At 41.4% G+C, this 12,825-nt stretch overlaps 1 protein-coding gene across 11 annotated transcripts in view; it reads right to left on the bottom strand.

The window, feature by feature from the left end:
* The window catches only part of jcada (junctional cadherin 5 associated a), a 294,400-nt gene that overhangs the window by 24,808 nt on the left and 256,767 nt on the right, over positions 1–12,825 (bottom strand). For all 11 annotated transcript variants that reach the window (XM_048560759.2, XM_048560776.2, XM_048560751.2 and 8 more), the window contains one exon: positions 4,907–8,964. In XM_048560759.2, the coding sequence (XP_048416716.2) occupies positions 4,907–8,964 (4,058 nt within the window). The remainder of the gene's footprint in view (positions 1–4,906; positions 8,965–12,825) is intronic.

The raw sequence follows: 12,825 nt of genomic DNA, 5'->3' as shown, positions 1-12,825 counted from the left end.
AGTTCTTTTCGCTGGTGATGCCAACAAAAGACCATCCTGGACAGAGGTGGCTGCAGAGGTCAGCGCCTCCAGACAGCCCCGAGGAACTTGGCTTCAGTCTCACAAGAGGATGAATGATCTGCTGCAGCTCTGCCAGGGCTGTGTGCCACAGTCTGCTCAATGCTTCATGCTCCTATGTGTGTGAGTTAGCATTGTAAAATTGGCACTGCACAAGACTCTCACACAGGGGGATAGGTGCCGGGCATCTCCATCAGATGCTCTTTTTCCCAACATCTGCAATTTTCTGTGCAGGTACCAATATAGCACTAGTGGCCCCACAGTGGCATTGCCCCTCTCATAGTGCCAGGGTACACATTCTAAAGGAGTTACAGCACTCAATAGCTCAGGCACCTACAGCTCACTGACCTTCCTTCAAAACCAAGAAAATGTACATGTCTGAGGACTTGTCACTAAAGGTTAGCATGGGGCAAGGGTACAATCTCAGGGATGACACTTTTGTTGAGATCCTTGTTGAGTTCAGCCCCAGTGGCCTGCCCTGGTCAGGTCTGTTGGTGTTGGCTGATGTGGCTGTCTTACTCGGACAGGCTTGTCAGCTCAGTCAGGCCTCACGTCTAACAGCAAATATTCGCCAACAACAAACCAGAATTCAGATGACCGAGGCTTCTCATGGGCTGTTCAGCACGGAGACACCATTGTAGACATTTATGCTCACCTATGTTTGGAGGAAGAATAGGTTCGGGCCTCATATGTGGCAACTAAAAATAAAAGCAATTAACTGAAGTGCTGGGGTTACTGGTTTAATAGAATGCATGCATACAGTGTATGGAAGCAAGTGATTGATCCAAGTGTCTGTTTTAAATTGCTACTTTAGCAAAATACAATTGCTTTCAAATTAAATCTGCTGCTTTAAGAGGGTTTTGAAGGACTGTATTGAAGATTATGGTGATTACTCTGGTAGGTTCAGGTAGAGGTTATATAAAATTGTAATGAAAATGTTGGTGCGATGCTGTTGTGTTGTTCTTGCCTGTGTGGAAGAAAAAAACAACAAGGAATTGTTGCTAGTCTAGTTACATTGACTGACATCACATGCCACTAATTGATTCTGATACTTAGCAGGCAATTTGAACAGCAGCTACATGGCAAAAGCTGTGACGTGGCAGGTTTCTACTATAAAAATGAGGAAAGGTCACTGGACCCGAAGCATTAACTCTGTTCTTTTCCTTCACCAATGTGGCCAGACCTGTTGAGCTTTTGCAGTGGCTTTGTTTTTGTTCTACTATAAAAACTGAGTATGCTGGAGAAAATCAGCAAGCATAGCAAGATCTGTGGATAGAGAAACTGATGTTTCTTTTTGCTCAAAGATGTACAGGCTTAGTGGATTGGCGATGCTAAACTCCCATAATGTCCAGGGATGTGCAGGCTAAGTGGACTAGCCATGGGAAACGCAGGGTTACAAAGATAAGGTGGTGGGGGGGGTGGACCTGGATGGGATGCTGTTCAGAGGGTCAGTGTGGACTCAATGGGCTTTCTGTCTGAGTATCTCCTAATGTAGTCACACATTGACTTATAACACTGTGAAGTGATAAGTTCAACAATGTTAAACAATGTGCTCCATACACACAAATTGTTGTTGTCAGAGACACTGAGGGCTGAGCGGTGGCAGGTGCAGTGGGAAGCAAGCTGAAAGCTGATGTAAAAATCAATGATCAGTTGTAATGGAGATAAAGCTTGGGAAGGATGAGAAGTGGCAGGGACAGATCAGAGTTAGTTCCAACCAACTGCACAGATTGATTTTCCCAAACCAGTTATTAACTTGCTGTATGTCAGACTTTTGAAGATGTCTATGACTAATGGAAAAAGAACTATCCTGACTGAATGTATTTTCATAGGTGCTGACAATGAAAGGGGGATGGCTTGGCTCTATCCTGAGCTAATTACAGTCATGGCTATATGACTGTGTCACTGGGCTGTATGATGGGAAGGAAGGCAGCTGGGCAGGGAAGAGGAAGCTGTAAGAGGAAGCACTTACATGAAGAAGGCTGCAAAGTGCAAGGGGGTAGAGAAAAAAGGCTACAATGTTGGAAGTATGGGAGTGGTTAAGGAGACAGCAGTAAAGGAAGGAGGTAATAAAGTGTGGAGCTGGATGAACACAGCAAGCCAAGCAGCATCTCAGGAGCACAAAAGCTGACGTTTCGGGCCTAGACCCTTCATCAGGAGAGCAGTTTTAAACCCACCAATAAAGGAATACCCAGCTAACATAGAAACATAGTGGGAGGCCATTCTGCCCTTGAAGTCTGCCCCGCCATTCTTCACAATCGTTACTGGTTGTCCAACTCAATAATCTAACCCTGCTTTCTCCCCATTGCCTTTGATCCCGTTCGCCCCAAGTGCTATATCTAGTCGCCCCTTGAATACATTCAATGCTTTGGCACCAACTACTTCCTGTGGTAATGAATTCCACAGGCTCACCACTATCTGGGTGAAGTAATGCCTCCTCATCTCTGTCCTAAATCATCTACCTTGAATCCTCATACTGTGGCCCCTGGTTCTGGACACACCCACCATCGAGAACATCCTCCCTGCATCCACCCTTTCCTGTTAGAATTTTGTAAGTCTCTATGAGATCCCCCTCATTTGTCTGAAATCCAGCAAAAACAATCCCAACAAAAAGCAATCCCCCAAAAAAAGAAACCTAATCAATCTCTACCCATCCAAGAGCCAGGGAAATAGTTGAATCAGTGAAGTAATTAATTCCTTGACAACAAAGGTAGAATCTCCATAACAAGGCTGAATATATTCAGGAATGACTCTATGAGAAAAGCTGTGATGGTGCTAGCTTATTGCCTGGCTTCGATTCTTTCAGCATAAACCATTCTGCTTTACAGCAATGGCAGCCAAATACTGATCGCCGAAACAAACTTACCCAGACTATTTTGGATGGGGGCATGCACTTACTTTCTGGTATAACAAGGTGTAGAGCTGGAGGAACACAGCAGGGTTCCTGCTCCTCTGATGCTGCTAGGCCTGCTGTGTTCATCCAGCTCTACACCTTGTTACCTCAGATTTTCCAGCATCTGCAGTTCGTACTATCTCAGTTACTATCTGGTGATCTCTTTTAGGGGCTGGATCTTGGTATTCAGGGACTCCATTTTCATTCTCATTAGTGCATTTATGAGTGGTCATGTAAGAGCTACACTTTCTGTACTTGCATTGACGTAAAGTCTATTTGGACTCACAGGCATGCAGAACTTGGCGAGCAAATGAAATTTGAAAAAGAATTCAAACAAAATTGAGCAAATGAGATTGAAATGAGCAGCATACGTTGGAGAGCTAACCCACATTCCTGTTAATTATAAAATGTGAGGCTGGATGAACACAGCAGGCCAAGCAGCATCTCAGGAGCACAAAAGCTGACGTTTCGGGCCCAGACCCTTCTGATGAAGGGTCTGGGCCCGAAACGTCAGCTTTTGTGCTCCTGAGATGCTGCTTGGCCTGCTGTGTTCATCCAGCCTCACATTTTATCTTGGAATTCTCCAGCATCTGCAGTTCCCATTATCTCTGTTCCTATTAATTATTTTTCTTTTGTGCAGGTCTCTAAAGTCTGTGTACAGCAGAAACCTCCTGAACAGGAAGCTGGTGCTGTGAATGGCATTAGTCGGCTGATCACCATATGTGGGCCCTCGATGTGACTACAGTGTGGAGCCATGCAGCTAACAGGGAACATTAGCCCTAACTGAATTTCAGTCACAATCATGGGTTAATTATGTATCATAATGCCTGCAGTCCCTTTTCTAAGCTGATGAATTTAGCCCTCATGGACTCTATGTAAGGATGTGCTATAACTTACATGACACAATCATGATGCAAATACTGATTACAGTAAGTACCCCTTCATTTCCTACTGAAACCTTGCAATGTTTTTCATATAACTTCTGTATTATTCCTCAGTATTAATCAGGAGCAATTACTCCTTTTCCCCATTGCCAGTATTCAACTGATAGTCATATTGAAGTTACTGCCTTGTTGGGTTTAATTATCAGTTTTATTGTAGCTGTGATGAAATGTTTTAAAACCACTTGATAGAGAGGTATCTTGAAGAACTAACGCTGTTTATTTTATATTAGGAGAGTTTATGACTGATCAAAATACACAGAGCAAAACCTGAAGCTTTCTAATCTAAGTTTCCAGGTTTGATTTTTCTAAACATGGGGAAAACCCACAGCTGGGGACAAAAAAGAATAGTTTTAGTTTCAGTTTTGGATATTCCGAGGAAGTCTTGAATGAAGATGGATGAGTGAAACAGTGATCCTGAGAAAGGGCGAAGATATTAATAATAGGTTAACATTAGACTAGGGAGTTCAGTAACAGTTTGAGATCAAGGGTGTTTTGATAAAACCCTAAAAGAGATTATTTGAAGCTGAGAACATTTAAGCTCAGTCTATGAAAGCTTGAGGAAGAGTTTATCAGATTTTTTTAGACTGGGAGTGGAAGTCACAGTTAAAATAAGCCTATATAGGCATTAGAGAAGGCAGTACAGGAGTGTTTTGGTGATTTATGGGATAATATGTTACCACAGGTTTCAAAATCTTTAGATTTGTGTTATATATAAATAATCTGGTTTATTCTACATTTCTTCTTTTCTTTATTAAAGCACTGATTTATTCTAAAAACTGCATCTACAACATTGCATGCTTATCTGAGACCACCTTGTAAAAACCAAAGCCACAAACAAAATATGATCTATCAATCAGGATTTCACTCTGGGATCTGACATGTCTAATAATAACATCAACTGGAATGACAATAATTTCTTAAGTTTGCTAATAGTAAATTCATCACTATATTTATGATTCTATAAGTGCACATGCTCCAGTATCTAAGCCATGACATTACTGCAAGGACATACCTGCCATCTGTCTGTGCTCAGAATCACCTGTCATTGAAGATGCAACAGCTTCCAAATCTTGATCCAATGATATGGCCCCCTTCCTTGTTGTGCAGGGTTCTTCCTGAATGGTCAACATGCAGTCTGCTTCTTCTTTACCCCTCACTGTTCTACATGATTCCCCGTCGAAGTCATCACCAGAACCCATACTTTTGGTGCTGACACGTCTGACACGGGAAACCAAATCTGCTTCTTTCATTCTGGCCAGGCGGCCGAGAGCTGTTTGGCTTGGGGGAGATGATGAGATTTTGCTTTGCAATGATTCAACCTTCTCTGAAGTACTTTGATCTTTCCTGTCTCCACCTGGGGGAGAGACAGCTCTGCTTTCTGTGCTCAGACAGCAACTTGTATCAGTCCAATTATAAAACTCCTTGAAAGGTCCATGAAAGAACTCGTTTATAATGGCCCTTTTCCCCAACTCTTTGTTACTTGCAGCAAGATGCTCTGGCAATTTATTCTCATGTAAATTATTTCCACTTGAGGTTCCATACAGAGGGCTTTGTTTCCATTCTGAAAGCTTGTTACTGTCCAAAGATTTCTCCTTGATGTGGCCTGTCAGTTTCACTGAAGTGACTTTCCTGTCCACCAAAAAATGGTCACCATTATGGCCTAGTTCCACATCAGCAGGAGATTTTGGCTCATTTTCTCCTACATTCTGATGTGATGTCTTCTTATCAAGAGAAATCAAGGCTTCGCCAGCTACATCTATTCCCAAAATCCTTGCAGCTCTTTCTGCTAATGATTCATTTTTTGAAATTCCTTCCACAGGCTTTTGCTCAAAGAGGTCGTACAGGTTATCAATTTTTGGCTTTGTGCTTTTGTGGCAGTTTGGAGAGTTCAGATTGGGTTCTGAGTAACACTGATCATTGTCAAACTGTGTGAACATTTTTCTAATACTGTCATCACATTCAGTTTCTACATCTGGCTGAGTTTTGTTGCCTGGCACATCCAGTTTGTTTAATGTTTCTGGATCATTTGTGCTTTCTGTCCTTCCTTGAATTAACTGACACATAGGTGTTCGAACTCCATTGATGTTTATACATTGCCTTTTACTCTTAGTGCCTTCCAAATTGTTTTCATTTTTTAATTTAGTGAATTGTGCATTTTTTGTTGTGAACACATTTCGAATTGTGCTACTGTTGTTATCTGTTGTCCTTTTATCAATGGGCTTTTGGAATAGGTTGATTGACTGGCTGCTCGGTTTGTTATTGTCAGCAGACCATTTCGAATGGACTTGAACATTAGAGGTAATATTAGTGTAATTTGAGCAACTTTTGTCACTGCCACTGTCCTTCTTTTCTTTGGGCTTTGTCAGCTTAACTGATGATTTTTTAGGCTCGCACTGCTTATGTGTTTCGTAAGTCTGACTGTCGAAGTGTATTAACTTATTTACATTGAACTCACCATCTTCAGTTTCCTTCTCCCGTTCCTGAATATTACGATCCTCTTGTTCCTGAATCTCTTTGTTGAAACTTTCTAATTCACTAATTGCATCCCAAGGACGGCGGCTTACGGGTTTCAAGAGGAACTGACCAAACCCGACAGGCTCTCTGCCATTGTCTGATGATGTCTGTGAAACCACTCTGCTCTTTTCACCTTGACTCTCCACATTTCCACATCCACTCTCTTTCTGTGAGCACCTTGAAGCCCCATGAACATGGCTTTGGTGTGAGTTAGTGTGATTGAACTGATGCTTAGGAGCTGCCCTTGAGAAAGCACTACCAGTACAGGGATACAAGTTCATCTGACCATTTATTGAACAGTTACTCAGCTTATGTTTCTGGACATTGATGGCTGTAACTTCTGCACTCCGTTTATCCCCTTGCATTAAAGCACTGGATTCAGGTTCTGAGCAGTTCTGACTTTGAATCTGGCTACCTGTTCTAATATTTTTCACTGCACCACTGAATGACCGAGTGGTACGGGGACCTTTAACGAAGCTTGTTTGCGTTTCTTGATCTCTATACTGGTCACCTGGCCAAGAGCCAGAAGCTCTTAATTCTCTGTGTTGGTTAATATTATAGCCAACCGTATGCCTATTGCTAACTTCATTCCAGGGCTCAGGTCGCTTCAACCCATTTTCTGAGATCATGTTTCCTGTCAGTGCTTGTAATTCCAAGTCAGAGGAAGACATACTTAAAAAACTTTGCTCTGTTAAGTTTCCAGTGCTATCATTCAGTACACTATCAATGCTCCCATTTCTCACATCATTAACAAAGACATCTTCATTTGACTCTTCTTCGCATGTTTTAACTGGCACTGAAACAAGACAAAATATTGTTTCTGTCATTCTTCTTTTTGAGTGTTTGTTCTCTTGCACCTCAAAACTCTGGGAATCTGGTTCCCACTTCTTTACCTGGGTAATGGTTTCAACAGTGTCTTGAACCACATGCGGCTCTGCTTTAGAATTGGCATTTGATTGTGGATAACCAACTGGATGGTTTACAGTTGAAAAAACACTGGAATTACATTTGAATGAGCTATCAAGCTGGTTGTCCAGATACGGCTTAGAACAATGTCCAGACTTAGTACCATTCTCAAACTCTGGCTTGGATGCTACAAACCATTTGTTGCTAGTCAGAGTATCAGTAATAGGCCTCAGGCCTGCCTGAGTGGAATAATATGACCCTGATGGAACAGAAAAGGCACTGCAATGGTCTGATGGTCTGAATGTCTTGTTTCCATCTGCAACATTGTCTTTTGCATTCCACAATTCGTACTTATGATCTGCTTCAATGCATTGCTTTTCAGATGGCATTATTGTAATATGTCTTAATCGAGGATCATTAAATGGTATGTACTTGACAAAAGCCTTTTGGTCATCTGTATATCCATTATGTGATGAACTGTACGACTGTCTTTTGTGAGGGATATTTTTACCTATATCATCATTTACATTTTTGGTTTGCAGATGTTGCTTTGTGCCACTATCATGAGACATAACTTTCTGATGAGCATGATCACTCTCCTGGTTATCTAAACACCAGTGAGACTGATTGGTAACAGTATCCACTGACTGATAGGGCTGACATGTGCTATCACAAGCAGGCACTTTATCAAAACATTTTTTATCGGTTTTCTGCTGAGGTGGTGCTTTGTAAGATGGGGGAGGCACATAGACAGGAGGTAATAAGCTGCTACCAGCAGGACCTTGAGGGCAGCAGTTACTATCAACACTTGCTTCACTGTCCTTGGCAAAAGAAACCACTTGCCCATCAGTTTCCCCATGTACATGGAGATTAGGTATCATTTCTGAACTTCTCCTAATTTGCTGATACAGTTCGTACGAAGGAGGTTTCAGTGGTCTGGTCAACTTCGCTTTTGGCAACTGAGTACATGGACTAAGATTTTCTATCCATTTGGAACTTGTTTCAGAATGACAATAAGAGCCGTTATCCTGCAACACAAGATCATCTTTCAAAAATTGATTTTCTGCTCTTTTTCTGTCAAACCCAGGCATATCTACATAATATAGACCAGTCTGAAATTCCTTACCATTACTTTCTGGAATAACTCTGGGCAATGACTGAGACTTTCCCTTCTTTACGTATGGCAATCCATCTCTTTTTAATTCTTTACCATCAACCACATGAGGCAGTATGCCCTGTTTCAACCTGCTTCCATCACCATCAGATAGCTGTCTTCCTAAAGACGCTTTCCATTCCTCCGTCCCCAAGCTCTGGCACTTACGATCCTCTGGCGTTCTCCACTTGCCTTCAACCATCCCTTTCACTGTCACACTCTGACCTTCTGACATCCAACTTTTTTGCTCATTCATTCTAGTTACTTCTGGTTTATGCTGCATGTTCTTCCGTTGAGCATCCTGCGAACCTTTCCCTCGTTGTTCAGCCTTTGGATTGGGTAGAACTTTTGTCACATTATTTCCTTTGCCGCCCGAGTCTCCTTGGTTTGTGTAATCCAATAAAACACTGAAATCTTGCCCTCTTCGTCTCCAATATGTGACATCCTTTCCAGATTTGGACCTGGATGAACAAGGTAGTGGAGGACCACTGTTTAACCTAAAACAAATAAAGAAGCACAGAGGGTCGTTAAGACATTTGAAAAAAAACATTGCTTTTAGTACCAATTTCATTATTGAACACTTGTCATTTTGGTCACTAATGATTTATGGAATAAAGGAATACAGATTTAAAAGGAAATAAACAACATTTGTACCTTGAACAAACACCAATGTCTGCAGGCAGCATTTAACTATGCGTAAGAATTAAATCATGCCAAATACTGCACCCTGATTTATAGGTTAGCTTCCAGGAGTGCATATATTTCATAGAATCATGCAATAGCTTCCAGTTTATGTTCCAACTAATAGCACTATTCAATGAAAGATACATATGAAGTAAGAGTTGCAAATAAGCAAATACTGCAGAATGCAAATTTAACATTTGCAATGGATATATCTGAATTCATAGAGTTGGTATTTTAAAGTCAAACTTCAGTTTGACTTTCTAACGAGGAGACAGCTGTGTCAGGTAAAATGAGTTCTTCATTGCTAATATGCATGGAGTAGGGCAGACCTGAAGCCAGTTTTTATTGAAGAGAGGAAATTGCTTTGATGAGCAATATGCTAGTGGTTCTGCAGCAATACACCAAAACCATCCTGATATCGAAAGTACACCCGATCATGAAAAGGGGAAACAATGCAGAAAATAACATAATTATTTACTGGGGACTCAAGTGATAATGTCAGCAGCAAGTTGAGATAATCACCCCTACTTCCAATGAAAGGAAGTGATCTTATTCAGTTGTTATATGTTTCAAAACATGTTTTGGTTTTCTTGTTGCTTCCATGAGAACATTTACTAAGTCGGAGGTTCACTTAAAGGTTAGAATTTACTTTTGTGTAACATTGAAAGTGGGCCCTTTGCTCCACAATATCCATGAATTTCTGATTTATTGCTCCTACATTTTGAATCTGACACAATTCTAAAAGTCAAGCTGATGTTTGTGAAATGTGTATTTCTGCTTGGTCACAAACTCTTCTAAGGTCCTTGGCTGAATTCAATCAAAATTGCTAGATGTTACTGTGGATCAAGGGGCTTGATATGGGATGGCTGACATCTAACAATGTAATAACCTCCAAAGGGGCTTTCATCTTCTGGTATGGGATCTTGAGGTCAGCCTCGACTGCATCTGCATTGACGCCGTAACTCACTTATACTTCAACCAATCATCACCACACATTCCAAATTTATGTCGTAAATCATAAACATTTACCTTCAGTTCTACTTTTTTTTTCTTATAGTTTGTACCATATAATTTACATTCTGAGACAAGGCATGAAGTTACTTGTTCAGGGAAAGTGGCAGGCAGCATGTACAAACAGAAATAATACACATACTAGGGGAAAAAGGGCATAAAATTGAGAAAAACTAACTGGCCACAGATAAAGAAAAGATATACAAAGCAGAGTAAGAATGCAAGAAGTTGACCAAGAACAACAGAATGCAAGAACTACCAGTGCTGCAAGAAAGTGACTAAGACTCATTCAGAAAGTGGTGTCTTTGATCCTCATCACAGAATAGTGTCAGATTCAAAATGTAAGAGCAATAAATCAGAAATTCATGAATATTGTGGAGCAAAGGGCCCACTTTCAAAAGTAAATTCTAACCTTTAAGTGAACCTCCGACTTAGTAAATGTTCTCATGGAAACAACAAGAAAACCATAACATGTTTTGAAACATATAACAGCCGAATAAGATCACTAACAACTAAATCGCTTCATTTTGGTACAAGAACAACAACTTCCTTTATGGTCTCAAATCCCTCCACAAATATTGAAAGTGCAGATGGTGACATTGAAAACATAGCTGTGGATGCTTCAGTTTTGCTATGATAATGGTGTTATAAAATTCAGAGTATGAACCAACATTGAGAAGTTAAATGTAAATATAAATTTTGGCGCAGACAATTTTAACAGTGAAACTGTGGGAAGTAGGGGATAATTAGCAGAAATCATATAGTAAAATTTGAGCGTCTGATTAAACTATAGTCCATATAAGTAAAGCAAATGCAAATAAATAAATTGTGAAAAGAAATATCTTTTGCCGAGTGTTTATTAGTACAACAACTTTGTGAGAGTTTAGGTGTGTTATTTTTGTCAAATTAAAATGGTTATGAAATTAATTACGTGGAAGAAGGTACTTAAGTAAAATGATAAATGAAAACTGTTAGATACAAGTAACTCTGCAAATAAATTGCTCTATAAAAACCATTTTGTGGTCTGATTTTCAGCTTTAATATCTAGCTCATTCATTCGCTATGCCTACAAGGTGAATATTTCAGTTTTCTCAATTTATTAATACATAAAAAAATTCTCCTCATCTTGACTTCTAAAATGTTATCGCTAACCTTCATCCCTTTGCTGTTCAGGCTGCGGCTGAATAGCCCAGCCCGTTTACAGATAAAAAGCCCTGATTTTATTTGTAGCACCACAGAGGGGCCGTGAATAGTTACAAACAGTTGTAAGCTGTTCATTCTGTTTTAATTTGTTTGTGGGATGTGGCATCACTGGCTGAGCCAGAAAATTCAGTTGCCCTGAAGAAGGTGGTAGGGAGCTGCCAAATTAAACTGCTGCGATCCTTGGGCTGTAGAGACAACCACAGTACCATGAGGTAAGAGGAATCCAGGGTTTTGACACAGCAACAGTATAGGTACAGTGATATATTTCCAAGTCAGGATGAAGTGTGGTTTGAAGGAGTACCTGCAATGCTGCTGTTTTTATACATTTTCTGTCCTTGTCTTTCCAGGTGGGCGAGGCTGCAGGTTTGGTAGGTGCTGTTGGAGCGGTTTTGGCGTGTTACTACTGTGCACTTTGAGGTTGGTGTACATTGCTGCCATTTACTGCACATGCATTGCACTGAGAGGGCCATCTCAGAACATTGTGGAATTTATCAGCAGGAAGGGATCTCATTTCATTAACGTCCAGGTGATCTCTGTTCCACTTGCTGGGGGTGGTGTGTCTGCTCTCCTGGTAGCTGCCGTGATTCCTCCACCCTGGACACTCACGTGCTGGACGCATTGAGGACCCATTTGCCTCACAAGGTTGCGTCCTGAGGGAGTAAGGGCTACCCACTGCCACCATGGTTCATGGCCCCAATACACAAGTGCCTGGCTGATGCAAAGTGCAGATATGTTGCAGCCCAGGATTCGACCAGGGTCATGATAGAGAACAGTATAGGGACTGATGAAGATGCGGGTCTGCTGCTTGGTCCAGGCAGTGGGGTGGCCGTCCGGTATATTCTGGGCTGTCTGTGCAGTATTATCCCAGCATGCTGGGCTCAGCATAATGCCAGCTGGCAAAATGACAAATGCTGAGGAACTGGGGAAATGACAGCCGTCTTTGAAAGAGGATGAGGAGGACATGGGAGGAGAAAGTTGCCTTTGTGGACGACAGAGCTCAGCATAGAGGCCAGTGTCCCATCACCAAGTCACCCTTTATTTACAAGCACATAGTTCTGATACTGCTCTGCCTTCCTCAGAGCCAGCTCTCAGAGTGAACAGAACACCTGACACTCCTTTTGTGCTTTTGTGCTCCTGAGATGCTACTTGGCCTGCTGTGTTCATCCAGCTTCACACTTTGTTATCTTGGATTCTCCAGCACCTGCAGTTCCCATTATCACCTGACACTCCTGTTTATATCTGTCAGCCAGTGCTCCCTGTTTGGACCAGATTAACAGCCCCGATCAGGGAACTTGTGTGATCCACCTGGCTGTGCTTGTTGCAATCACTATACATGGCAATAGCATTCTTCCTAAAATAGGGTCCAAAATCACAAACATGGCGATTTACATGTCGTCAAATTGGGGGGTAGCAATAGCCTGGTGGTAATATCGGTGGACTGGTAATTCAGAGACCCAGAT

The sequence above is a fragment of the Stegostoma tigrinum genome, chromosome 2, assembly GCF_030684315.1.
Source record: "Stegostoma tigrinum isolate sSteTig4 chromosome 2, sSteTig4.hap1, whole genome shotgun sequence".
NCBI classification, from domain to species: domain Eukaryota; kingdom Metazoa; phylum Chordata; class Chondrichthyes; order Orectolobiformes; family Stegostomatidae; genus Stegostoma; species Stegostoma tigrinum.
Note: the sequence above shows the minus strand (reverse complement) of the source record. Positions and strands in the feature narration are given on the sequence as shown.